The sequence below is a fragment of the Lachnellula hyalina genome (assembly GCF_007821495.1).
Source record: "Lachnellula hyalina strain CBS 185.66 chromosome Unknown contig00120, whole genome shotgun sequence".
Classification (NCBI taxonomy): Eukaryota; Fungi; Ascomycota; class Leotiomycetes; order Helotiales; family Lachnaceae; genus Lachnellula; species Lachnellula hyalina.
This window is the reverse complement of record NW_022157234.1, coordinates 69,705-96,793: the sequence shown is the minus strand read 5'-3', so window position 1 is coordinate 96,793 and position 27,089 is coordinate 69,705. Positions and strand designations below refer to the sequence as shown.

The window sequence follows — 27,089 nt, the reverse complement described above, 5'->3', positions numbered from 1 at the left end:
CTCTCCCCAATATACCCCTACTAACTTCAAAAACCAGCAACGGCACCAGCGGCGTCCTAAACACAGCCGGCTCCGTCGTCGGCACCGCAGGCCGTGGCCTCGGCGATACCATCACAGGCGTGACAGGCAATACAGGGAAGCCCGTTGGCGATGGCTTGAAGTATGTAACGAATGGCGTGGAGGGAGGTGCCGCCAGTGTGGCCGGTGGGGTGAAGAAGGCGGGGGATGGGAAATAGATAGGGATACACGAGGGGATTTCCAGTTTGAAGGAGTGAAATGAATAAAATAGGATGATTGGAATGAAATACGATATAATGCAATGACTTGGCCTGTACTACTACATAGGCGAGATTGTCAAGATTATGGAATCAACGGAATAGGCAGGCTTTCTCTTCTTCAAATTACTACTCGTTAAGCTGTTATGATGCATTTTATAAACTGAACTGTTTTCCGTATTTCTATCTCCAGCCAAGAAGAATCGCAAAAACAAATCACGCCGAACGGCAGAGATTATTGGTAGAAATCCCATTCATTTCACAACTAGGCTATTAAAATTCAAATCCAAATCCATGGTAACAAATGCAAATATTCAAGGGTATAAATTGGCATTATGCTGATCGATACTGCTGATATCCGAAACACTCGTCATGCGTGATGAAGTGCGCTGCATCCGCGCCGAAGGCTGATAGACTCGTCCAAAATTACTACCCGTATTTTCCTCGATCATACGACCCACCATATTCAACGGAGTCAGAGCCGGATCAATGCCAGTGCTAGTGCCAGTGCCACTCTCACTCTGCATCTTATCCACCAACTCAATATTCTTGAAATCAGCGCTCCATCTACTCTCTTCGTCTCCAGATCACGAGAATGTTTATTCGCCTCATAATTGTCCATCACCTTCCTCGATCCATTCTCGATGACGAGTCGGGCTCTCACACCCTCGTTTCTCCGTCCCGAACTGCTGCGCCATGAACTCAATCTCCATCTGATTCCGCGCTTGGTCTTCATGGAGTCGTAGACCACGCATCTCCTTCTCGCGCTCGTATAGTCGGGCAGAAATCATGTCATCCTCTAGATGCGCACTATTCTCGATTGCAAGACGCGCTGCCGTGGCCTCGTTTTCCTTGGCCATATTGGCGCCGGTAAACTCAAGCTCTAATGTATGCTTCATCTGCAGCTGTTCAGAAAGAACTGCGTTCATGTTCCTGCATGTAGCAACTTGAACGTCACCGATCTGCTTCATATGATCGCGTTCGGCAATTTGTCTGAAAGAAGTTACACGGTCATGCTCGCTTGCAGACTGCATTCCCAGTTGGAGTTGCATGGCAGCCCGCTCTTGCATGCGGATTTGTTCTGCTTGGCCTTTTTCGTTGGCCCAGCGGATCTCAGCTGCTGTCTGGAGGTCCATGATTTTAAATTCTTCCTGGATAACCATTCGTTTAAGATCAAGAGCAGCGATGGTATCTTGCTTACTCTCGGCGAGACGCTTTCGGCGGAGCTTTTGGCGGACGACTTCTTCTTCAACGTAGGCAGGAGCCCCGCAGTAGTCTTCGGGTTGATCTACCTCGATATCATTACCCCAGAACCTATCAATAATTCTCTTATTGCGTAGGAGCTTGAGAATCTCTTCCTTTTGTCCTGGTGGCCCTTTGAAAACATCCTTCTCAACGTACTTGGTTAGCGAATAAGTAAATTTGCCATCCAAATAAAGAAAGCTATCATGGTTGACTTTGGTCCACATAAGCTTCAGCAAAATGGTCAGAATAGGCATCGGATTCGAGGAGTCCATAGCATAATGGAGCATCGTCTTGGCGCATCGATCTTGTGATACGCACTTGAGCCAAATATCGGCGCCTCGACCTATGAGACATGTGACAGCCTCTTCCAAAGCGGCAGATTTCGGACTGTAGTCGACAGCCTTGTAACAGAGTTCTGCCAAAGCGCTCCGTCCATCGTGACGCTCGCTAGGATAATCGGGCTGATGTCCGTAGTCGATGAGGAGGCGTATCGAGTGACAGCGTAGCTCACGAGCTGCATCGTGGAGACTACCATCGTTTTGTTCGGCGTTTGCTCGAAGTAGGTATTCCATGATCTTTTGGTTTCCTGAACTGCTAGCCATTGCAAGAGGTGAAACGCCGTCGATGTTGGGAGTTTTGACGTTTGCGCCTTTTATGATGAGCTTGCAAACAATATCTGGTCGTTGGCCTTGAATGGCCAGTATAAGGGGCGTGAATCCGGACTTTGAATGGAAATTCACATTCGCTACCAATCACGTCAGTCTGAACCTATGACTGTGAATGGATCATTTTATGGATATCTCACCTCCTTGGTTAATCAGGTTTTCAATACTGATACTCGAAATTTTATTGTCGCCTTGCGCAAGTGCCCAGCAAAGAATTGGATCTTCTTCCATACCTAATTATCAATATTCTTGAGTCAGCAGTGCTTTTTACGATATATTTTAGGAGTCAGAATAAAGTTGCATTGTAGTAGAGGCAATGTGTCGAAGTAACCGACATTTCAAAATGCTCTTGGGACATTCCAAGTAGGAGAGATCTCTTTCAAGAAGGCTACTTACCTATAGCGGGATCTAGTTCCCGCATCTTCGATTGATTTGGATTATAGCCCATTTCGAGAAGAGCACTAAATATTTGCGGCTTCCTCGCAAACCTTTCTAGAGCTAGGAACAAAACGTGCGCAAGATCCGGAGTTGGATGTTCGAACGTATTATACACATGTTCGTCGCCGTCCTACGGTGAAGTTAGCTTTTGGATATTTGGAAATCATCAGGATAATGGCTAGAAGTCGCGAGACATTTTCAGAGGAAAATCTCGAGGCGTCCGTAGATCACGCCGATGTAGGGATAAGGACTTTAACTATCTTACCTGCATAGAGTCCATGAATGCCTGGATGCTTTTGAGTACCTCTGTGGGGTCGGTACCAGCCGAAAATAGGTAGGGAATCGCCATCGCCTTGCTATGAGCTGAAGAGTGAGGCAAGAGCTTCTTCGTCAGATCTAGATTAAATTGTTTCGTTGCCCATTGCAAGATACGCCCCTGTTGGTAGTTGACGTCGGCTCCAAATTGGAGGAGAACAGGGAGGAATTCTGTCACAAGTACCTGTTCGGTGCCAGTCAGCATTGTCTGATTGAGAACGAGCCTAGTTGAAGGGCGTATTCGTAACCGTCTCAGGTTGAGGTACCCAAAAGAATAAAATTTCATACCTGATTATCAATGCATGCTCTTCCGGCAGCCTTGCAAAGAGCCTCTGCTAGAGGATCTCCTGAAGCACCCTTTTCCAACATGAGTCTCATGATTCCAATGCCTTTCATAGATTGCCATTGCATGTCATTATTCATTGTGTCGTTGAATGCTGTAGAAATGAATGGTGCTGCTTTGGGACTTTCTACAAGAAGTTCCAGTGTCTCAACATCCTGAGACTGGGCGGCATAGATTATCGATTGGCCTTCATCATACGAATTGTAAGATAATAGCAACTTGACGAGTCGACGGTCTGGTGGAGTTTGTTGGACAGCATGGATGAGGCTGTTGATGACATGTCTATCAATCGCTTTTCCAGCTGTCAAGAGTCGGTCGATTACCGGGTATCGTTGCTGATTGGGAAGCCCGGCAACAATAACGTACGCATCCCTGAGAACGTTTTCGGAGACCTGCTTCTGCAATAGAAGACTCAAAGTCTCCGTGCAACCAGGATTCTGACAAGCGATATAGACCGCTTCTCCTCCATTCCATTCAGCCGACGCACCATTGTTGTACAGGAGCTGGGACAATTTCAAATTCACGTCACCTTCCCTAACAGATGCAAGTAATGCGACATTGATGGACTCTCCTTGAACTCCAGCTTCCAAAAGAATCTCGGCGACCAGGTAATAACAATCTCGATCTCCTTTCTCTTTCAATGCCATTGCAGCCACGAATGCGCTTGTTAAAATAGAATTGGATGGCTTGGTGCAATGCTCTCCACTAACAAGTGATTTCAAGATGCTGCTGTGTCCAGAATTAGCAGCGTGAATAACTGCATGACCATTATTATGCTCGACAAGTGCACCGTGTCTCAAGAAGAGCTCCGCGAGTGGGAAATCGGCAGTGATGACTGCGGTTATGAGACTTTCAGAGATTATTGATCTGGATATCCCAAATTTGAGGAGTTTGTTGACAATATCGAGTCTCTTTAGCTAATTCTAGAGATTCATAGCTTCCTTAAATGCTGCGGTTTTCGTGGAATTTGATGGTATGATTGGATATGCGGCAAGCAGTATATCAAGGCCTTCGATGAACATATGTTTGATGACCAAACGTAGCGCTTGTCCTTCCTTATAATTAACGTCCGCACGTGGTACCATCAGTCTCAGTATAGAAATCGCTGTTTCCTTCTCGTTCTTTAGTACATGAACCATGGATTTGTTGTTCACTTCTCCAGAAACACCGGCTTTCCAAAGCTTCTCGGCCAGAATGCATCGTGCTGGCTCTATCAGATTCATGGCTTGCTGCAAGGCTTTGGTGAGGCTGATCATGCTTGGACGTTTGGAGAGCATGAGATCCATGATGTCTGGATAATTGATGGATCCCCAAACCGCTGCGCCTTCACGTGCATTCACATCCGCTCCAGCGTCTAATAAAACTCTGATTACGCCAAGATCAGCACTCGACTCTGCCATAGTGGCAGATTTGATCTCTTGGATGAGCGCATCATCCAAAGCTTGCTGCGGCTTAACCACTTGAAGTAGGATCTCGACCTTGTCGCGACGATGTATGTCTGTTGTAGGAAGCTCGATAGCACATCTCAGAGCTCTCTGCACAGTGGTGGAAGCAGGTAAGCCGCCATGGCTTTTGAGCACTGCTTCCAGGATCTCAAGGCCCTCTAATTTCGTGGCCAATTCGACGGCTAGGCCTTCTTGCGCATTGATATTGGCTTTTCCGTCTTGGCAAAGCAAGTTTAGGAGGTGATTGTCTTCAGGAGTATTCTGTAGAAGAGTGATGACAGCCTGAGAGACTTGGACGTTATCCGTACCAGCTGCTGTGGCAGGAGCTAAGAGGAGCTGGATGATCTGATATCGATTGAACGGGTCATGGAGCTTCATTGCCAGTGGTATTGCTGCCGTGCAAGTCGCGGGGGCAATATTTCCAGACAAAAGTATCCTAAGGGTCTCCGCCAAACCTTGAGTGACTACACCTAGTAGTGTTTCTTCCAGCACAGTTGCTCCGTGTCGGACAAGGATGTCGACGAGTCGGTCGGATCTCTGCGGTCTGGTCGCTACTCGGTGTAATTCATCGTCGACACCGGGACCTTTAGCACCAGCCCGTAGCAACGTTTCAACCACTAGGAAGTGGGATTCCTCATTCGGATTCGGCGGTATGGCAGCGAATGCATTGGAGAGCGAGAAGCTAGTTGCACGACCTTTATGTGCCAAAAATCTAATCATCGGTAGGTTATTCCGAACCAAAGCTGTTTTAATGCAGCTGGCAGCGTTGTAATCCACAGAGCAAATAGGAGGACCGTTCTGCTCTCTCCCGTACGTGACAAGGATGTGAGCAGTCTCCATGTCGTTTTGATCTGCAGCTACAATCAGCAGCTCATTACAATGTGTTCCGCATGCGCCGTGTATTAATAATTTCGAGAGTATTGCAGTCTTTTCCATGGATGGAACGTCGCGAGGAATGTGGTGGACCAATTCAGACGCGGTTGTAGCGCTTAGAGTATGGTCTTCGAGGAGCATTTCGACGAGGAAGGTACGGTTGTGTTGGATGGCGTCGCCGACAGCAGCACCTGCCTTGTAGTTGATATCAATGTCGTATCTCAATAACAGCTGCATGAGATCGATGCCGATCTCCTTCGTCGCTTGGATGAGGCCATCATTTACTGCATCCCCGACGGGACCTGCAAATTCTCTAAGTCAGCGATACTTCATTCTTACACGTCCGCAATACCCGTCACTCTGATCAAAGGATGAAATGCTCCAAGAAGTCACGTACCAGCACACAATAACAGCTCAATCATAAGGTGACTGCCAATCGCACCAGATTGGGGAGCTGAAAATACTAACGCCAGAGCTCGGTCTAGTGAGGGGCCTGAAGGGGGCGATTGGCCTAATAGTATGGTGGCAACGATATTCACCTGCATAGTGCGTACCGCGCACATCAGAGTAGATGCATTGTCGTGGTCTCCATCAGCACCAGCCTTTGCAAGCAGTGTCACGATTCTATCATATTTACTTGTGGCGGCGGGCAGTAGGAGTTGCGAGATGCATTCGTTGGGGACCCTGTGTCTAGCACGCAACAGTAGACCCACGAGCGCGACGTCGTTATTTTTGACAGCTTCAGAAAAGGCTGTATCGTGAGGTGTTGCATTGGCGCCTGATGACAAGATCAACATTGAGTCTACACAAACGTGGTAAAGAATTCTGCTTACCATACTGCAATAGTAGTTTAATGATTGCCATATCCTTGAACCCAAGTGCAATCCGAAGCGACTCGTCAAGACTTACTTGGTTGCCATGTGGGACCAGGAGCTGAACATATGGCTCACTGCGTTTTGTTGTCGCTTTTTGAAGAAGATATCCACGTTCTCGGGGGATGTTGCTATGTAGCTTGCGCGATTTCCCCTGTCTCGCAAGGCTGATGTCTCCACCCTCTTCTTTGAACCTCTTCAGAAGCGCTTCAAGTACTCCTGGCAAGCCATTTTCTTCAATGACCTTTGCCAGTCCATCGTAGAGATGGGCGTAGGAGTACACGCTGTATTTTTCGGGTTTGCATGATTTTTTTAGACTGGGGTTTTGAGAAGACTCAATTTCGAATTGCCCAAGTATGGCTTTCGCCTTTCGATCATCGTCTGGGCCAGAAAATGTCGGTGGGTTGGCAAGGGCAGTGAGGGGGGCGGTGTTGGTGGTTGGAATAGCACCAAGTTGGTTTGCTAGCTCTTGCAGTCGCTGGGAGCGCTGCTGTTTTGTAGGAGGAGCCATCGATGCGTTTTTCAGATGGACTGAGCTAAGTCGAAGGAGAATTGAAGTAGCAGGTGCAGAACCTTGAGAGCGGTTTTGATTATTGAAGGATGACGACAGATAGTGTAGGGATTGTAGGAATCCAAAAGATATGTTGTGATAAAAAGGACTATGAGTAAAGAGTGCAAGAGTTATTTATTGAGGTGGATGGGGCATGAGGGTTTTTATCTGGAGACAGGAAAGACTTTATAGGGAAGAATTTTCAGCAGCGAGCCTCATGTTAGATAGGGGGGTAAATGTGAATTGTACCAGGTCAATTGCAATTGCAAGGATACCGTGTGGATTCACTCAATGCACGTCGAGCAACATCTGATTGACTTTCTACCAAGTGTGATGATAGAACTTGGTTTTAAGATCGGAAGGACGAGTAGTCTCTTGCTATTTGCAAGATGGCTGAAGAAGATTTGCAGTTTCACGAGTACTTAGGAAGGGATGAAAGACCAGTTCAAAAGAGAGCACGGAAGCATAATGTAAGCTTGTTGACCACTTCAAATACACTACGAGCGAAGGAGATGGCAAAATTAACTGTCCATACTCGGGAACCTCGAAGCGCTTTCGCCATTGCTTCTAAAGCCAGTTCAGGGCGCATCCCGTGCTACATGATGAACATGGACGGCAATCATGGACATCTAGATTCTTAGCTGAAGCAACTCATAAGAAATAAAGGTATTATAAGCAAAAGAGCAAACCAGATTGCCAGGAGGTTTGCAGCGACATTATGATGGGTACAGTAAGTAGTGTGGAAAGTTTATCAAGCACAGAAGAACGAAACGAAAACACGACGAGACGAACTGATGTCTCGGCCGCGCTAATGTCCCCCCTGCCGCTTTTGAATCTTTTGACGCTGCTTTCCAACACAAAACCTTCAGCTCCTTATCAGTTCCCTATGGTAACATCTCAAAGTAAACAAACAAATACGCACCAACACGCATAGCCTTAGGGGACGCGGAGCATAGTCGCGTATATAAAAGGGGCTGGGCTGAACAGTCACACAGCGCGTTGATTTCGCGATGAAACACCAAACAACCGCCCACAGCCAGTCGTCAGTCACGTGTTGACGAACATGGAAAACAGAGTGGAAGAGTCATATTTTCTTGGCTAGTACCTTGAATTGCAATAAGAATGCATTTAATCGTTAGCTGATACCTTTTTTGCTCTGTATTACTGTTCATACTAGTTGATTCGGTGATTCTTGACATCACGTGTATTATCCCCCCTTTTGTTTCTCTCGAGATCTTATTATATACGACATTGATTTCGTTCAGTAATTATTTCTTGTACTGCACCAGCTCAGTCAAGATGGGTTTGCCTTTGTTCCGTGCAATCAAATTCGAATTAAATCCCCCATTACCAGTAAGTAAACAAAAGTCCTTCTCTTCCTTCAAACTCATTGAACCACAAATCACATCAACTAACAACCCCTTTTCTGCCATCTAGTATACATCCTCCGCACCTACCCAACCAACCCTCCTCGCCATACCCCCAGAACTCCTCTTAAACATCATCTCCCACCTCCCAACGAGCGCTGACTTCCTCCCCCTCGTCCAAACCTCCCGTGGCCTGAAATCCTTCTTCGCAACACACGCTGCCCAAATCTGCAACACGCACATTACCAAATACTACGCTCTGGAAGCCGCAGTCCTACACTCCCAAATGACAAAAGAAGAACACGGAACCAATTGGCTCATCCCAACCCTCCGCTGCATACGCCGCGGAGAACTACACCATTATCGATATTCCACGCAAAGTTCTAATAAAGGCGCAGACAATGATTTGCTGCGGAAACTCAGCCTCACGGTTCCGGGCCCCCAGTTCCTGGCTAGCTTGGAGGCCTGTCACGATGAAATCCGCACCTGGATGCGGGTCGACGAGGGAGAGACAGCGCCACGTGGAACGAGGCTTGAGTGGGCGCTGGGTACGTATACGTTTCCACGGTTCGAGAATATGGTCGTGGACTTTGTAGCTGCCTTTGGAGAAGAGCGTGGAAATGGGAGTGGAAGTGGAGGTGTGGTGGTTAGGTTACGGAAGAGGGTCGTAGGGAAGGTCGTAGTGGTTAAGCAGGGCTTGATAGAGAGGAAGAAAAAGGAAAAGGCTGGGGAGAGAGCGGCATTGCTATTTGGGGAGATCGAGAAAGTTGGGGAGTCGGAGGTTGAGAGGAGGGAGGGGTTTGGGAGGGGCTTGTTGTGGTATTATGGGCGATCGGGAGTTTGCCCACTGGAATCAACATCCGGGAAAACTAGAGAGGTAAGCTTGCTTAATTCCCATCTTACTACATGGATTGAATTACTAACGCGATGTAGGTTGGAAAAGTCCGGAAGTGTGCTTCCAATATGAGGCAGAAGATCAAGAGAATCGGTGCTTCGATCGAGAATGTGTTTCGACGGCTTGACACTTGTTCTGCTGGATTTGAGGTACTGGATTAGAGCAACCACACATCTCATATTATGAGATTTTGAGCTTGAAGCAACGGCGTAATATGGGTAGGATATTGATGTTGGTTGAAATGAACGGCATTTATCCACAAGGTATGGGACTCGGAGAAGGCGGATGTTGGACAATTCATGTATACTAAAGCGCGGGCGCAACCCACTTCCCGCCCGGAACTTTCCTTGCCTGTACTCAACTCCAGTCACAAAGATCATAATCAAATTTTAAAAATACAGTTAACTCTTGTAGTCATTTACAACCTTCTCGACCGTAACTATCACGATTTGGCGCTTCATCTTGATGCTCCCCTTCAAGAAAGTAAGCAGCTGACAAGCCCTCCACAGTGGCATTGCGCAAATAACCCCCATCGACTACACCAATAAATTTTGCACTGTCATCAACAGGATATCTTGAAATGAAAGACCACCGTGGCAGAGGACAGACTACCCAGATTCGCGAATTCAAGACGGGCCCGTAGCCAGGTTTCGCTACTCGTGATTAGGCCTCGAGGGAAATCTTGGGTTGCATGATCGCCCTGGAAAAAGAATATTGATACCAGCTGTCCGAGGAGAGGCCGCGTCTGCAAGAGGAGCTATTTTTGTGTTGACCACCATCGCCTTAAATTCGTCTTCGGATTCCTTACTTCCTAGAGTTGAAGAGTTTGCCTTAGAGGTTGGAGGACGCTTCGTTCAGGGTTTCTTCGTTGACAAGTAGATTGTCGCTGGGTTTCGTGTTTTGACTGTCTTCTGTGGTGCCTTGAGATGCCGCATGCTCGGCAGGAACAGATTCAGGGCTTGGGGAGAGAAAGAGAATTCCAATGGCAGGGAACTTGTGACGGAACAATTGGACTTGGTACTTGGCTAGAACTCGACAGTACAAGCAGCGCTCGAATGGAGTTTGAAGTGTCTGCGCGCCATCAATTCAATCTTGGCGATGTGTGGTTCCGGGGTCCAGCGAGGCTCAAGGCCGAACATATCAGAAACCCATTTTAGAGAGTCTTGAGTGCCCATTTTTAAGTTGGAGAAAGGAATTTGAAGAGAAGTGGTTTACAAACGGGTGGTAATGAAGGCAAGCAAGCGCGTCGTCGCTAGAATGATTTGATTGGTGGCCATATTGTATACCAGGAAAGAGCGACAATGGTCCAACATCGCTGAAGCAACTGCTTATTTTGCTAAAAAGACCCCTAAGGTACTCCTTTAAGGCCGTACTTGGCTTGAATAAGATCAGTTTCTCGATCACGTGCCGGACCGGCAGCCAGACTGAACCATTGCTAAGCCCAGAACAGTTACGCAAAAAAACAGTGATATTCTAGCATAACTCGAAAGGAAAGACAACATTGGTAAGTTGGTAATAGAGATACAAATCAAGGCAAAAATGAACTTTAGCTGTCGTTAAGGAACCATCAGGTACCTGTTTTCACGACTGTAAATCCATGTATAAAGTTGTTGCCATTTTTGCCTAGAGCCTACCTAGACATGGTCAACTATTATTAGGTTTGGAAAGCCATTACCACAGTGCTAGTAAGCTGTACCTGCATGATATGCGTGATCTATGTCTGGATCGATATATCTAGCAGACATGAAATGATACCATGCTTCCCAAGGAGAACCACCTAGTTTCGGTATAAATAATCAAAAAGGAGGAGATGTTGTTGAAATGGCGTGAGGAAAGAGAGAAGGTTGACGTTCGTTCCACTTCATGTCGTTTTCTAGCGTGGAAACCTGAGGGATTATCTCATTCTGGCCTGGCTTGTTCCAGTGCTAGCTAGACCAGAAAAGCGGCACCGGATTTTAAAATGTTCCACGCCAAGTGACACATTAAAAAGCAGTGCCGCTTCATTGCATCGGCATGCCATACCTGCCATACCTGCCATATCAATCGCAATAATACTTCTTCTCTCCTCCTTTCCACCACGTCGACTTGCATCCACATCCACGCCGCACTACAGATTTACACGACACAATGGGCATTTGCTCGTCCTGCCTCGGCCGAGACGGAGACCGTGATCCATCCGACGAGGTAAGTTGAGCTGCCATTATCAGTCCAGAAGCCGGTTCACTAAGCATCTTTCCCGCAGGACGAAAGCTCGAGGTTGCTGTTCGACGACCCCCATGGGAACCACTATGGTAGTTTCGGTGACCAACATACCGGGGTAACGCAAGCAGATGCACAAGAAGTCCAACGAGAAACCGAGGCCTTACAGAAAGTTGTGGCACAGACATCAAAGTATGTACAGTATTCTGACGTTGGGGGCTCTCGCCAGTTGATCTTCAATTACACCCTCCCCCGCTTCTATACGAGGAACTGAGCTAATATAAAACCTACAGTCATCTTGTCGATATATTTGCACTTGTGCCACAGAACGGTACTCCAGCGCCGCCGGCAGTTTTCCCCGCGCAAGACGCCAAGCTACTACGATACCAAGATGTTCTGGCAACTATATCAACACACGACCAATCTAACCAGACCAAACGCGCGTCCACCGACAACACACCCATCGTTTCTGATGGCTGGATATCGGAGGACGACGATATGGAGGAAACGAATCGGCATACACCGGTCAAATCAGAAGGCATAGGACCACTACTTGGAGGGTTCGCAGATGCGGAGTCGGCCATGGAGTAGCATGGAGTACCTGGAAAAGCATGAAAAAGCATGGTTGTTGGCGACAATATTGAATGAGTGTGTCGCACGGCGTCAGGGCGTTCGGTGCTTGTTACAATACCCTCACACATGGAGCATTTCTCGCCGCATTTTCGTGGATGGATAGCTGGTCATTGGGTTTTGACTGGACAAGCCACTGTAATTTGACTATGCGTTGTATCATTTCAGCATTTCTTTTGTCAAAAGCGCTTGGTTACTGGCTGCTGATTCATTCATCGGAGCCTATCATGTTGCTCTCACGCCTTGCAGTTAGGCTGGCACATATGTCCATTGAGGGTTAGCCACGTTTGCAAAAAACACCTCATCTAACTCTCTTCTACCGTCTCATAAAGGCTACAGGATTTCCTCGTTCTTGTGTTCTTCTTTCCAAATTTCCAACCTCTCCGTTCAGTGTGAGGCATGGACCACTTCCGAGTGCTCAGATGTACAAGCAGGCGCGGACATTCCATCCTGGCCCTGGCTAATTAGGATCACCTACAGCGCTTAGACAACACTTCCCCTCAAAACAACACAACAACAACGGAATCACGCCCGCCCCTCTCCTCCGGCAGCAACACCTGGAAACCGTACTTTGACTTGACGATAATGGAATTCTGATCTATATGTCAATCTTTTCTCGTTGCCGTGATTGCTCTGCTCTACTCTAGCTGGCATCATTTATCAACTATTGCCGCCGGACCAGCAGGCTAAGCGCCCGGCTCAGTTGTCCTTTGAGTTCCGAACTCCAGTCATGATTTTCACTGGAGCGATTGACTGACTGCGGTCTCACAATCATCCTGAGGCCGGAAGAATGAGTTGGAACCGTTTCATCGTTACACTATCTAAGATCCGAGATGATTACATCCCACTCCCCCAAGCCAGTCATTTCCAGCGCCGCGATCAAATTCAAATCCAAACTTCAAGGAAAGACTCCCAAAGAACCCAAGAACGAGCGAGAACCATACAAATGAAGAAGACCCGACCATTTTTTCACTCTGCCACTCCATTTCGACTCGTCAATCATCTTGTTGAGAGAGTAGCCTGACTTCGCTGGTACTGAAGATCCTGAATCTCCCACTCCAGTTGGGCGATTATCCCCTGTGAGTTTTCGATAGAAGCACCACGGTGGTGTCCGCGCTGTTGTTCATGTTCCCATCGGTGGATACGCTCTTGCTCCTTCACGAGACGCCCCTTCTTGGTGTCGATCTTGGAGCAGACCTTGCACTTCTCGTGCTTGGTAATTGTGTTCATGACCAGCTTCATACCGCAAGTCTCGCCGGTGCGGTATTCCTTCGAGCAATGCTGACGGAAGTGGCCCCATTTATAGTCGCCACAGTACATCTGATACTGCTCATAGAAGCACATGATGGTTTGATCTGTGGGTCTGAACTTTGTTAGCCGCGCTCTTTGTTGACCACAACTGAAACGTCCTTTGGTTTGGGCTTGGATACTTACTGGTTGGTGCTGCGAAGTTTGAATTGTCGAGAAGCACTACGATGATGGTAGAGCTTGGAGTAAAGTGGAGTGTGAGGTTCGATTGCTGGTTGATGCGTTTGAAGATTGAGAATGTTGCAGACTGTGAGGAATGTCTGGATGAGAGTGATAATTGCTGATGATGATACAGACTCGATTTCATGGCCAGGAGGAGGGGTATTTATATTCCAATCGACACCAAGCAAAATGAAAACACTCACGCTTTTCGCCTTCAACCCGGCTAACTTACTTCTTTCCCACGGCCCCTCACCTTCCCGTCATCATGAACGGACCAACAGACAACAAACATCTGCAAGTTTGGTCATTGTCTCCCCAGGCATCCATGCCTTCGAGGTCAATATCAGGTCTGTCGATAACAGGCATTTCGTATCACATCCTTGAACTCGCCTCATACTCGGCCCAACCGTTCCCTCGATCACCTTTCAATCGGACGATCTGGCCCTGTCGAGGCATTACTTACATGACTATAGGACGGAATACTAGGTTTGAACCTGCCAGCACATGCAAGTCTCTGTTGCATGTTGACAAGCCCATGCAAGCTGTCTCTCTCGGCACATTCAGCAGACGGGGTTATTAGATCACGTTACGGATCTTTGGTCCATGTTCATCGAGGGTCTCTGGAGCGCCACCGTTGAGCAAACGATTACTGGTTGGAGAAATGAAGCTTATGTGGAGCTATCCCTTTGTTGATGGGCACGGGACGGTCGACAGCCCTGAGGAAGCCATGCATCTCGTTGCATTGGAGGGCTTGGTATCATGGATCTTCGAACAAGTGCCTCAGAAACTTTTGGTCCCATCCAACCGGAATACCTGAAATATCAGCCGCTGCTATATCGTTCTTATTACGCCCGACGAAAGTGTGGCAATGGGCCTGCAACGCGGCTTTTCATTACATTTGGCAAGTGCTACATCCTTGATATTAAGTCTCGTCATCTTTTTCGGTCCACAAACATCATACGGTGATTCTGTAGAGTCTCTGTACTCGTATACCGTTGGACAAGACATCTTGAATTTTCAATCCGCCCTGTCTGGGCCAATCTTCCAGGGCCTGGTCATCAAGTCTGCTGACTGTCAGTCACCGTGGAAGAATGGATCTATTTTCTGCAGCCGCTATTGCCCGCATGGACTTTGTGAGGAATGCCTCAACTTGCATCCGAACTATACCTCTCTGGCTCATCCGATCCTCTTCCTCAGGATACCAACCGATGCGTTGTCAGTGATAGCTCCAGGGAAGATCAACCTCCTTTATCACCCTGCATGGAGACCAACAGAAGAGATAGGGCTCCTGCAGATCTCCACATCTTCTCGCCACTCGTTACGGATTCTCATTACACTACAAGACAGCTAAAGTTCTCGCTAAGATGTTGGAGGCAATTGGGGTGTTACTGACGTGGCGAGCTTACCTTGGTGGACTGGTTTTCCAGTCTTATTTGGAGAATGTTAAGGCTTTCAGCTGCATTGCACTAAAGTCAGGAATCACACAGCATCTTTTCATCACAAAAATTGACTTTCTATCACAAAAGGCAAGGCAGAATCTCACTCCCTGTTATTTGCATTTGAAAGCAAAAAGAAATACCGCATCTGCCGGGCGTTATCATTACCAGCTGAATATGCCCATTGTGCTATTTCTGGGTAGTCTGAAGGCCGAGTGATCACCTATCTCCTTTCTTATTGCTGCATATCAGGAGGTCAGCATTGCTACGACCGCAATGACGGCAACATCGCATGGTGGCAAAGTAAAGCCATGCAGCACTCATCACACCCTCCAGGCTGATTGAGTCAGTCCTTCTAAGAACCTGCATTTTCAGGCCGTAGGCAGCATTTGGATCAAAGGATGAGCAGATATGGTACGGATACGCCGGCGTCGAGGGCGTATTTCTGGACGCGAAAAAGAGAGGGGTTGGGGTTAGCCCAGGCTACGCTTGTCGAGTCAATTGAACCGATGCAAGAGAGTTGGTATGTTGGGAACAGAATTGGCCGTTAACCGATGTTTACAAACAGCAAGCTTCAGATTGGGTGTGGATTGGGGGCTTTTGGCACGAATCGTGGTTGAGAGGTAAATAAACAAGGCCCAAGGCCCCCGTTTTGGCCAAGCGAGAAGATAGCTCCGAGCAAAAATCAAGGGACTTCTAATCCAAAACTTTAGCTGCAAAGATTCTGCTACGGACAGATTTTGGGAAAATTCAATCTTTTGAAGACGTTCATTTTTGTTCCGACAATTCGGGTCACTATTCAATCATGTGCTTTTTAGTCTCTGCGGAAGGGCGGGCGGTACCCCATTTGCACGCAGCCAATGGCACGCGTGGTTTGGTAGCAAAAGAAATAAGGTATGGTGCAGCCTCACCAAGTGCCGTTCTGGCATGCTTATTGGTGCTATGAGCTGCGGGAGAGGCTGTAGGGAGATAAACATTGGCTGGTGGTCGAGGCGGGGTCCAACTTTGATAGCACCATCTCGTCGCCTTTCACTGTCAAATCATGAGCCCAGCTGAGCCAAGTACACGTCGAGCTCCTGCTGGCGGCTTCCGCGGCGGCCGGCTAAGGGATAGGAAGGGAATAGTAGGATCTATCCATCGGACGGGCTTGCTTGAGTCGGCGCACGGCATGTAAGTACTCTACTCTACTGTGAAAGCCACGCTATGCCATGATATGCCATGCCATGATATGCCATGCCATGTCATGCCATGCAATGCAATGCGCCGCGATAGCATGCAACGCAGAGACAGGGCGAGTGTGCCATGTATCGTTGGCCTGTGTTGCTTCCTCTTGACGGCCAGAGTGAGCTGGCGAGCATTTGGGCTTTGGGCCATCATCTGGGCCGCCTTGAATTTCAAGGGGCCAATGGGTGAACCTGTCCACTGATGAGGCTCTAGCTTGTAGGACGCGCTGAGGCCGGCCGGCCACCGCGAAGACGTGTATACCCCGCTGGTGGGACTTGTACGTGAGTAGGAAAGAGAGAAAAGTTGTATAGTAGTATTACGTTACATGGTGCCTTGATGGAAAGATACATTTGCTTAGATGCACGGAAGCCCAATTGCCTTGCCTTGCCTTGCATTTGTCAACGGCTTTGATACACGTAATACACGTAATACACGTGGATGATGGAAGAGATAAATGGGTATAGCAAACAAGCATGTGAGATGGTGCAATCTGAGAAGTGACTGAGTGAACTGAAAATATTGCACCTCCTCGAGACTTAGAGAAGAATACATTATTCAAAATTATTTTGACATGAGATTTCTTGGTTATCTACTTGTATACCTATACATCTGCATGCGGTGATATTAAGCTTGTTTTTATACCGAACCCCTGTCTGGCAGCCTGTTTGCTCTTTCATCAAATGTCTCAGATCCGAAGTCATGTATCACGTACCCCGCTAATACGACGACGACGACGATAACTCGAACCCGATGAAAACGGACGAAAACCTCTTCCCAATACTTTCAAATTCACCCTAAACTCCAAATACTTTCTACTAAACCCTCTTGTGAAGTAATATCATGACCTTATAACGTCCAAAATGGCAGTTGATACATACGATCACACCTCTTTGAGCATCCTCCCGGATGAGCTCCTCCTTACGATCCTTTCTTACCTCGATATACCAGACCTGTAAGTCCATTCAAGTGCAATTCCACACTCATTTCCATCCTATCCCACTTCAAAAACACTCCCTTAAAGCCCTCAACCTTCTCCTAGCATCTGCCTGCCCCGATCTAAGAAGCTATACTAACACCACCACACAGTCTCTCCACAACTCGCACCTCTCACCGCCTCCGCACTCTTTCTTTCGACCCCCTCCTCCACACCACACGCCTCCACCGCGCCTCCACCACGCTGTCGCTCTCGCTGCCGCTGCGCCCGTCCCTCGCACAGCTCATGGCGCACCGCATCTACATCACACGCACCACGCTCGCAGCGCGCCACCTAGGCCGGAACCTGATCAAGATAAAACTCAACCGCTCGCTGCTCAAACGACCCAGTCAAGAGGAGTTGGTGGGTCGAGGCGTGCTACCCCGTGAGTGTGTGGTGGGCGGCCTCGCACCGGGGCTGGTCGAAGTTAAGAGACGCGTGGAGAGGGAGAGGGTTAAGGATACGTTGAGGGAGTGGGTGGGGGAGTGGAGGAGACGGGGGTGGGAAAGTAGGAGCGAAGAGGAGGTTAGACCGGATGTGGGGAGGTTGGTCAGAAGGTTTGCGAGGGATAGGGATGGTGGGAGGAATTCGGGGAGGTGGGGAAGGGGTGTTGAGATGGGGGCGGAGAGGCAGAGGGGGAGAGAGGAACCTGCAAGGGCGAAGGTATTGGGGTTGAAGAGGTTTTGGGAGAAGGTTGGAAGGGACGGGGTTGGTTCTTGATATGTTTGTGGGTTTGGGTATGGGTTTTGGTTTTATCCACGAGTTGGCGTCGTCTAGGAGGATTGACTAATGTGACCATGAGATAGGCATATATTGGGAGTTGCTTTGTCATTTACACTGTTCTTTTGAAGTTCTCGCTACCTGCATATATGTTGCTCCCTTTGAAGACTAGTGTCGTATCATTCCGTGGATTTCACCTTTCTGGATACTATGCTTGCTTGTTGTCATCACTTTTGAGAGTATGGTTTCTCTAAGTAAAGAATACTCGAGGAACAGCATCTGAGAAACACAAAGTTGTTTTAACAAGGGGAGCATATCTCAACTAGGTGTCGTACCTCGCCCAAGAGCGAGTTCTACTATAGGAGATCGATCTACTTGCATTACATGCATCCTGTTTTGTTCCTCCAATAGCTATGTTGTGCGTACTTGTTAGACCCAATGGCCCCGGTGAGCTTTGATACTCAGAGTCCAATGTGAAATGTACTCAGAGCTAGGTACGAATGAGGACTTCGTCAGCCATTTCCATCTAATGCTCCATATGGGCCACGAAGTCATAGATGGCATTGGGACTCGGATTCTCTTTGGAAGGTTTTTGTCTTCTTTAGACAAGTTTTGGTCTAGCTCTCCGACATTAGGTAAGGAGGGGGGAGTGATAAGAAGGCGAAAGGTCGCAGCCAGCTTCTTTGGATCACATGATCTTCTTTGCATGCATAGCACTCGCTGATTGGTGACATCCCTCACGTTGCAACCATAAGCACTCTTCCGACAATAAAACACTGCGGAGACTTGGCCGCTGCCTAAGCTTGTATTTCAGAGAGTATTCTTGACTTCACAATATCTCTTTCAGCTTGCAACATGAAGAAACCATATAACCAAGATTCTGACAAGGAACTTTCCCTCTATGAACTTTGTTAAACGTGCTCCGACTGAAGAGCCATTCATTTGGCGTGAGGAAGAGACGGACAAGTTCCACATAGTCGAGTCCTGCGATGTATTCGACAAGCCATCGTCCGAACTCGGTCGTCATGGCAAGGGCCATCGACAACTTCTCCACTGGTTTTGTTGTAAGTGTGACACGGGGCCCATGGCTTTAGAGGACGCGGACACGTTCGCTTTGTTTGAGAGTGAAAGTAGTTGTGCTGGTAAAGATTGTTCGCATCTCAAATGTGAGAATTGCATCCTAGCTGAGGGAACAGAAGAGGAAAATGGAAATATTTCATGGAACGGAACAATATCGAGTATATATGGGAAACAAGACGTCAATGGTCTAGCGCTGTCCGAGGGAAAATTGTTCAAGGATATCCCGATGAAAGACGACACACCGTTTGGGTATTGCGGAGAAGTCCTGCAACTAAAAATACCGGGCTATTCAACTACGCCTGGCTTAACAATCAGCTCTGCTAGAACCCCCGAGTCTGACCATGAGATACCTGATCAGCAGTACACAGGATCCAAATTTCTCGCTGAGTCAAAAATCCGAGCTGATTCTCAAATTACTAGGCATCTGGCGCAAAAGACAAGACAGGGCTTTGATGAACAACGGCAGGATATCCATCAAGCGCCTTGAGATACAGGCTCAATCCGCTATTTGTAGCTTCCTAATGCAAGCTAGAAATGGTAATGAATCCAAAGGGAACTTTTCATCTCTGCTCAGGGATCCGCAGGATTTTCTCGTATGGCATCATATGATTCTACTTTTCCTGGCTGAATTTGTACCTCGATGGTGTGGTCCTAGCTACACGATTGGTATACGTCGTGGCATACCTCCAAATTTCAGATTTGGAGCGACACACGAGAAAAAGTCATTCGAGGCCATGTGTTGGACCTGTCTTCCACGAGACAACAGGCTTCAGCTTTGAGACCGGCTCTATTGAGCGTCTTGCCTCGACAACAACCGAGTCTCAACTTGATCCTATAAGCAGCACGAAGAACCCCTACTTCTACCCCCAGCCACAATGGGAGACTCTGTTGGTGTTGCGCTGGGGTCAGGGTGATGACCACAGCACATCGACACTTGGTTCATGCATCATGATTGGAAAACAGCCATGTTGGCTTGTTAATCTGCATCCGCTTGAAGACGCCTTGAAGAGTAATCCACAGAACTCTCCATTGTTCCTCGAACACCAATCGCCGGATGACCGAAAAGCCTGTGAAACTGCTTATCACAGATATATGGCCGATCCCCGTTCCAACTTTACCCTTGGGAATATGATCGCCACATCGGAGAAAAGCACTAGGACTATGTAATCGAATAGCAGTTACTGGGAAGAAGCATTCATCGATCCACCGGCAGTCATTATGGACTGGGCTCTGCGCAGCAATAATGCCAACTACTAACTTCATACGTTATCCTACCTATCCAAGCCTCCATAGGAAACGATCGGTCCTCACCGCCATGCACTCCGCTGGAGGCGCTCCCGTCTGCTCGACCGGCCAAACGAGCGGCTATCAATGCGGGTAGATCGGCATGTGTCCTGACCTCGTCAACAAAACAATCACCGGCGCTTCATAAGACACGATGGAATGGTTTGTTGAAGAACCATATCCACACCAAAGCGCACAACACTTCACAGCGTCCGGCATCGGCGTAAGCGGAGACTCGGGCGCTGCCATAATCGATGAGAGCGATGCTTTTGTCGGACAGTTATGGGGGCGCAACAAATACTTGAAGAAAGAGCTAGGGCCGCGAATCGTGTACTTTACACCCGCGCAGGATATCTTTGATGATATTCGAGAACAGCTCTCATTGTCTGATTCGGAAACCCCGCGGCTTCCTCAGTTGGATGGCGGCTCGAATCTCCCTTCTTTGAAATTAGCCTGCGATGCTTGTCTGCTGCACCAGGAATTCCTTCGTTACGAGGGTGTGCCTTCTCCAGAATTGGACTCTGAGGACATGACGCCTTCTGAAGATGAACTTCTCACGCCGGAGGATATTCGATTACCTGATATGCGAAGGAATCACGATACCGAATCTTGCCATATTAGCTTTTCGAGCTCCGTCGATTCTTGGAAATATGAGCGAAAAATGGGAGAGTTTGGGGTAGATGATGTGTATAGTATTAAGCCACACTATACATCTGAGAGTCTGGATCTTGATTCCGATGTCTCGATGAACTTTCAGACAGAACCGTCGCGAGAAGAGAAAGGTGAGAGGCCGGGTCGTATTAAAAGGCAAGACTACTTAGCAGGCTCGTAACCTGGATAGATGAATGCTCCTTTTTTGAATTTGAAAGAATGACACGATATATTCTGCCGTGTGCATGTTCATGACAGATGTATCCAAGATGTCGGATCGGATCTTAGAAATAGAGAAGAAGTTTTCCTCTTGTGATGTCCCCACTGGGCTTTTCTAAGTCGATTTTTGCGAAGAAGTTTCTTCGGGATGGGATAGAGTAAGAAATACGAACCGGTGCCTGAGCTGAGCTGAGCCGAGCCGTGGAATCGTCATCCAAAGCGAAACGGTGTCAAAGTGGTTGCGAAGAGGTAGAACCTACTACCGTATACTATACACCTTAGGTCTGCTTCTTAGGGTGAGATAAAAGAGCACTCGGATAAGAGTTTTTCTCCTTATTTTTTATATTCAGCTGTGCATCCAAATAAGATTACATGTAAGTTTATTACTAAAGGCTAAATAAAATATAGGTAGTAGGTAGCAGACACACTTACTAATCATTGATAACTCTGCACCCTATAACAGAAATCAAAAAAAAAAAAAGGAAAAAGAGATATAGCAGACGCCATGAAAAAAAAAGAAATCTCTAGCACTCCAAGTGGGACTCGAACCCACAGCCTCGAGATTAGAAGTCTCGCGCGCTACCATTGCGCCATTGGAGCTGAGTCAACGGTCGTTGCTGAATAATTTGACAACTTTTTGGCTTATTTTAAATTATACGCCCATCAATTATTGTGGGCGGAACTTCGGCGCATGTTCATGTGTTGTGGAAAATTATTGGGTTTCACTGATATCGCTTAGCAGGTGGCGTGACTTTATCTTAGCAGATGCAGAGTCAGAGCTTTGTATAGTGTAAATGAAAACAATTTATTTAATCTCAATCGTAATGGCAGATATATTAGAACTCTCTACATGTCTAGTTATTAATAAATAAACTTCAATCCTAGTTCTATAAAACCATTCTAATTTACCTTTTCTAGACTTCGGACGATTTGGCGTAACTGTTTTTAGTATACTACTTAGGTAAACAGTACTACCGAAATCTATTCGAGTAAGTTACTATTATAGTATATAGAGTTTGTATGCTAAATATCAGCATTGCTTAGTTATAAAGAGTATAGTTTCTAACTGAATTGACTAAATATCCGCCCGAGTAGACCACAGTTCAACTACATATTTCCAATATCTCTCCGTATCACGCATCATAGACTGGATGTGAGGCATGTCGCTCTCTTTCAAGAGCTGTGCATTCACGCCCTGAGCCTCAGCTTCCCTCGCATGCTCCTCTATCGGGCCCGGTAACACGAGCTTATCTACTGCACTATATACATACAGCCTGCATGCATTTTTGTCAACCACGGTCCAGTCATTCAAATACATCCTCGCCTTGTCTAGCATATGTTGTTGTCCGAAAATGGCACGGAAAACAGCCCACGGCCCCAGCCACATGGCCATCAAAGCCGCTCCAGGATACCAGAGAAGACCTTTCGGAAGAGCGGTGGCAAAACCATGGAATCCTGTCACGAGACTAGACTCGCCTGGGGCAGAGTCTAGGATGATAGCCTTGACGGGGAGGACATTGCCTGTTTCTTCCTTGTATAGGCGACAGACATCCGTGAAACCAACTGCACCGCCGTTGCTGACGAGATGAACGAGGATCTTCTTTTCTGGAGCCGGGTCGCTGTTGATGGCTGCAACGACGGGTTTGACGAGATTGTGGCGCGTCTCGTTGCTCGTGTAGATGAAGAACTCAATGAGCGACTGCACTGCTATGATGCGGGCGCTGGGATAGAGAGTGTGGTAATGGCTGTAGAATGATTTGAGATAACGGGATTTCGGACCTACTCCCATCCACTGGAAGAAGATGATGGTCGTGGGATCATTATTGCTATAGCTCGCCGGCGCATCTGGTGGAGTGTAAAGTGATACCAACGGGTTTAACCGTGTGAACTCGAGTTCTGGTACGACGACGTTGCTCGTGGACATGATAGATGCTTTTGCTTGTGATGTGAAAAACCAGCGCTGATGAGCGTGTTATATATACGCCGTATACAACGTTGGAATTCGCGAATACGCGCGTACCCCTGTTCCATGATCAACCTCGTGATTAATAGGGTAGTATTGTTCAAACATCTTTGGCAAATTGTGTGAATTCTAGAGCAGATACGTCGATATGTATGGATTGAATTAAAATACCTGCAGATGTCTTAATAAATCTCTACCGCGAGGAAGTAGCTAGTCTAGCCGCTAAGCTCAAGCCACGCCATGTGATAGTCACCTGACACTAAATGCTTCATAAAGTCGGCGGTTGAAGTTGAATAGTTGTGTTCTCCTCTTATATGTAAATCTTTCAAAACAGCTGTGGTATATAAAAGAGCTTGAACTTTAGTATAATTTGATGATAAACATTCAAGTATAAGTGGTAGGAAAGATTAGCTCCTTCTCCTATCCACTGCTGACCAAATACATTATGCATTCTATGCTATTCTAGGAACGACTAGCTAGATTGTGGCTCTGATTTGGGGAATTTGACCTTACCTTACTCTTGAATGTTGATAAAGAGCCATGGTTTCCCCGGACTTAAAATCTTATGGTCTCTCCAAGAATCTTTAGCTTGTTAGGAGCAACTGCCGTGTTTCTCATAATATATTTTACATTCAAGGAGAAAGGAAATTCCCGTCACCGCACTTCTAAAAGTCCTTTTGTATGTAGAACGGCAGTTGAGGTCGAAGCATTTGCCGAACCTTAACAACCAAATCCCCGTGATCTCCCCACAACCTCATCCCAACTGCTCTTTCCCGTCAGCGCAGCCATGCACCTGCTACGATACATCCGCTGAACACACGGGAAGTAAATTCAAATAATACACTAATACCTGCGATATATTGCAACGGCATGTACTTCCTGCGATCTGTACACTTACAACCTATCGCCTCTTTCCTTACCCCGCCACTTGGGACGCCACACCTTTCGCGGGGTCTCCGCCATTCCGCGGCCGGCTTATCCATCTTCCAGAGCAGTGCAGTGCATCTCCAATCATCTGTAATGTAATACTACGACAGCGGGCCTTATTCCCAATACGTAGCTAAAGCCCCTTGCTGCCAGACAGATGGTCAGCAAAAAGTCAGGAAGCTGAGGCACAAGCCTTCTTCAGCTTCGTCAGATACTTTTCGGCAGCTCTCTTATACGCTGTCGAGATTGCCTGAAGTGTACAGTTGCAATGCCGACGTCTACTGTAGACTCCCTTGGGGTGGACCTCTAGGTGCAAAGCTTCGGGCTGGATGTGGACTCGAACTGCATGAGGATATCCGTCTCTCCCGTGGCTGCTTCGTCATTCATCTGTCGTTCCTTCCTCTTGGGACGAAAGTGGAGTAGTGGAGTAGATGGATGTTTTTTCACTTATACTCCCCATGTTCCCCAGTTCATACTCTCAAGGCCTCGTCAACATACAATGCTGAAAATGCCTCATTGATTGTATCCCTCTTCTTGTCTCGTCCTTATACCACATCACCATCATGGTGGCAGAAACTTTACTCGAAGCTGTGGCGCGCAACTGGCCAGTCGTTCTAGTAGTTGTGCTGGCCTCGTATCTGATTAAGAACCGATTTACGCGGGGTCTCAACAGGTACCCAGGACCATTTCTAGCATCAATCACAGACTGGTGGAGATTTTGGATTGTCTACAAGAGAAGACCTGAAGTTGAGCATATCAAGTTACATGCCAAACTCGGGGATGTCGTTCGACTAGGACCCAATGATCTCTCTTTTGCAAACCCGCAAGCTTTGAAGGATATCTATGGACTCAACAAGGGATTCATTAAGGTGAGTTATAAGACCGACGGGTCAGGAAAAGAACAATTCCTGACAATGATTGCAGTCAGAGTTCTACCCCGTGCAACAATCAGTAGCAAATGGACACCGTCTGCCCTCCCTCTTCAGCTCAACATCTGAGCCGTTTCATGCACAGCTTCGCCGAAGCGTCAACAGTGCTTTTTCCATGTCAACACTGATCCAGTATGAACCTTTCGTCGATTCCACCACTGAGCTCTTCCTCTCCCAAACAGACAAGCTCTATGCCGAAACTGGGGAAGCATGTGATTTCTCAAGGTGGCTGCAATTCTACGCATTTGATGTCATTGGCGAAATGACATATAGTAAACGCCATGGTTTTCTTGAAGAAAACAAAGACATTGATGGAATTATAAAATATCTCGGTGGTCTATTCGACTACGTTGCACCAGTACATATCCACACAATTACTATACACAGCTCCAAAATCCCAACTAACACACACTAGATCGGCCAAATACCCTTCCTCGATTTGCTCTTACTCAAGAACCCGCTCTACCTTCTCGCCGCAAAATACGGCCTGATAGATGCCACCTTCCCCGTGGCCCGCTTCGCGCAACAGCGCATGGCGGAACGCTACCCAACCACTAAGGACCCGTCAATTCTCCCCACCACTACATCTCCTGCCCAGCAATCACAACCAGACCTCCTCTCCAAATTCGTGCAAGCAAAAGACTCGCGCCCAGAATTCATGACCGACTCGCTCGTCACGACCATGGCCGTCAGCATGGCCTTCGCCGGCTCCGAAACGACCGCCATAAGCCTAAGCTCCGTCTTCTACTTCCTCCTGCGTCACCCCGCCTGTCTTGCACGTCTCTACGAGGAGTTGGATGGCAGGGCTACGGAGGGCTATTTTAGGGACTGCGAAATGGGTGTTGTGACCTGGAGCGAGAGTCAGGGATTACCGTATCTTGATGCGTGTATCAAGGAATCCTTCCGCTTGCACCCAGCGCCCGGCCTCCCTCTCGAACGCATCGTCCCGCCGCAAGGCGCGCACATCGCAGGGCACTTCGTGCGCGGAGGTACCGTTGTCGGCGTTAATGCCTGGGTTGTGCATCGCAGGACTGAGATCTTCGGGGACGATGTCGAGGTGTTTAGACCCGAGAGGTGGTTGGTGGATCAGGGCAAGGATAAAGCAGAAGAGGAAAGCAGGATTAAGGAGATGGGCGCTACGATGTTGCATTTCGGCATGGGGGCTAGGACGTGTATCGGGAAGAACATCTCGCTACTAGAGGTTTATAAACTTGTGCCTACTGTTTTACGGCGCTTTGAGGTATGTCTTCCCCCCTTTATTCTCTCCCCATCCCTTTTTTTATATTTTAGAATATGTATGTGTATGTGAGGGTTACGAAAATGCGAGAGTGCTAATGTGATATGACACTTTCTAGGTTCGTCTTGAGGATCCGGATAAGGAGTGGACAGTTCATAATGCTTGGTTTGTAAGGCAGCTGAACTTCCGTACTACGTTCCGCCGCAGGGAAATCACACAGCCGATATCGTGATACCCTACCTACCTATCAGGCACGCATGAATAAAACGTAAAATTGGAGTCCTAGATGTAAGACGAGAAACGGGATGATACTCGATGTCTTGGACGGAAAGGAAAGGAAAGGAAAGGCAAGGAAAGGCAAGGAAAGGCGAACAGGAGAGACAGGCGGTGTAAAATGAGTATATGCAGCGTTTTCTTTTTTTCTTTTGGATACAGTATAGTATCTATAATGGATAAAAACGTCGAATTCACACTATATGCAGCTTTCCTTCCGTGTATGCACATACCCTCTGTCTCTGTCACCATCCGCCTATAAGATGCATTTCTATTTCCCCTGCCACATGACCTGTGCCCGTGTAACCTCCACGGCATGTCATGATCCGGACCAGAATACACACCCCCTCCTCCTTACTCGATGCGTATATCGGGGCGCACTTCATTGGCACACGGTACTCGAGAGTCTGGGGTAGGGTTCGGGAATGAAAGATCCCTTGTCTTGCCTTGCTAGAGCCTAGAGTAGTTTGGGAGATGAGGGAGGGACATGATGTAACGGAGGGAGGCTGAACAAAGAAAATGGGAATTGGCTTTGTGAGAGTTGAGTGTGAATTGGGTTGCAGGAAAGGCAAGGCGGGGTTCTTTCTTTCT

The 27,089-nt window shown here is 47.6% G+C and overlaps 7 protein-coding genes and 1 non-coding gene across 8 annotated transcripts; 3 read left to right on the top strand and 5 right to left on the bottom strand.

Moving 5' to 3' along the window:
* Positions 1–589: 589 nt before the first annotated feature.
* ANKRD44 (Serine/threonine-protein phosphatase regulatory ankyrin repeat subunit B) lies at positions 590–3,928 on the bottom strand (the record flags this gene model as incomplete). Its single annotated transcript, XM_031151677.1, has 6 exons — positions 590–855; positions 901–2,265; positions 2,326–2,418; positions 2,582–2,753; positions 2,889–3,122; positions 3,227–3,928. 6 exons carry the CDS (start codon positions 3,926–3,928, stop codon positions 590–592), a joined length of 2,832 nt encoding a protein of 943 aa, XP_031003490.1.
* Positions 3,929–4,204: 276 nt separating this feature from the next.
* LHYA1_G006742 (uncharacterized protein) lies at positions 4,205–6,982 on the bottom strand (the record flags this gene model as incomplete). The annotated part of the gene is made up of 3 exons (XM_031151676.1): positions 4,205–5,901; positions 5,997–6,401; positions 6,433–6,982. 3 exons carry the CDS (start codon positions 6,980–6,982, stop codon positions 4,205–4,207), a joined length of 2,652 nt encoding a protein of 883 aa, XP_031003491.1.
* Positions 6,983–11,410: 4,428 nt separating this feature from the next.
* LHYA1_G006741 (uncharacterized protein) lies at positions 11,411–12,073 on the top strand (the record flags this gene model as incomplete). Its single annotated transcript, XM_031151675.1, has 3 exons — positions 11,411–11,467; positions 11,526–11,674; positions 11,776–12,073. The coding sequence occupies 3 exons, from the start codon at positions 11,411–11,413 to the stop codon at positions 12,071–12,073; spliced, it is 504 nt and encodes a 167-aa protein (XP_031003488.1).
* Positions 12,074–13,111: 1,038 nt separating this feature from the next.
* Positions 13,112–13,948, bottom strand: LHYA1_G006740 (uncharacterized protein; the record flags this gene model as incomplete). Its single annotated transcript, XM_031151674.1, has 3 exons — positions 13,112–13,467; positions 13,547–13,680; positions 13,836–13,948. The coding sequence occupies 3 exons, from the start codon at positions 13,946–13,948 to the stop codon at positions 13,112–13,114; spliced, it is 603 nt and encodes a 200-aa protein (XP_031003489.1).
* Positions 13,949–17,102: 3,154 nt separating this feature from the next.
* On the top strand, positions 17,103–17,935 carry LHYA1_G006739 (uncharacterized protein; the record flags this gene model as incomplete). The annotated part of the gene is made up of 2 exons (XM_031151673.1): positions 17,103–17,194; positions 17,329–17,935. 2 exons carry the CDS (start codon positions 17,103–17,105, stop codon positions 17,933–17,935), a joined length of 699 nt encoding a protein of 232 aa, XP_031003512.1.
* Positions 17,936–21,697: 3,762 nt separating this feature from the next.
* On the bottom strand, positions 21,698–21,769 carry LHYA1_G006738. Its single transcript has one exon. It is a non-coding gene; the product is annotated as a tRNA-Arg (tRNA).
* A 475-nt stretch (positions 21,770–22,244) lies between these two features.
* LHYA1_G006737 (uncharacterized protein) lies at positions 22,245–23,093 on the bottom strand (the record flags this gene model as incomplete). The annotated part of the gene is made up of 1 exon (XM_031151672.1): positions 22,245–23,093. The coding sequence occupies one exon, from the start codon at positions 23,091–23,093 to the stop codon at positions 22,245–22,247; it is 849 nt and encodes a 282-aa protein (XP_031003511.1).
* Positions 23,094–24,622: 1,529 nt separating this feature from the next.
* Positions 24,623–26,457, top strand: LHYA1_G006736 (Cytochrome P450 monooxygenase; the record flags this gene model as incomplete). Its single annotated transcript, XM_031151671.1, has 4 exons — positions 24,623–24,928; positions 24,984–25,346; positions 25,404–26,228; positions 26,344–26,457. 4 exons carry the CDS (start codon positions 24,623–24,625, stop codon positions 26,455–26,457), a joined length of 1,608 nt encoding a protein of 535 aa, XP_031003510.1.
* Between the last annotated feature and the right edge of the window lie 632 nt (positions 26,458–27,089).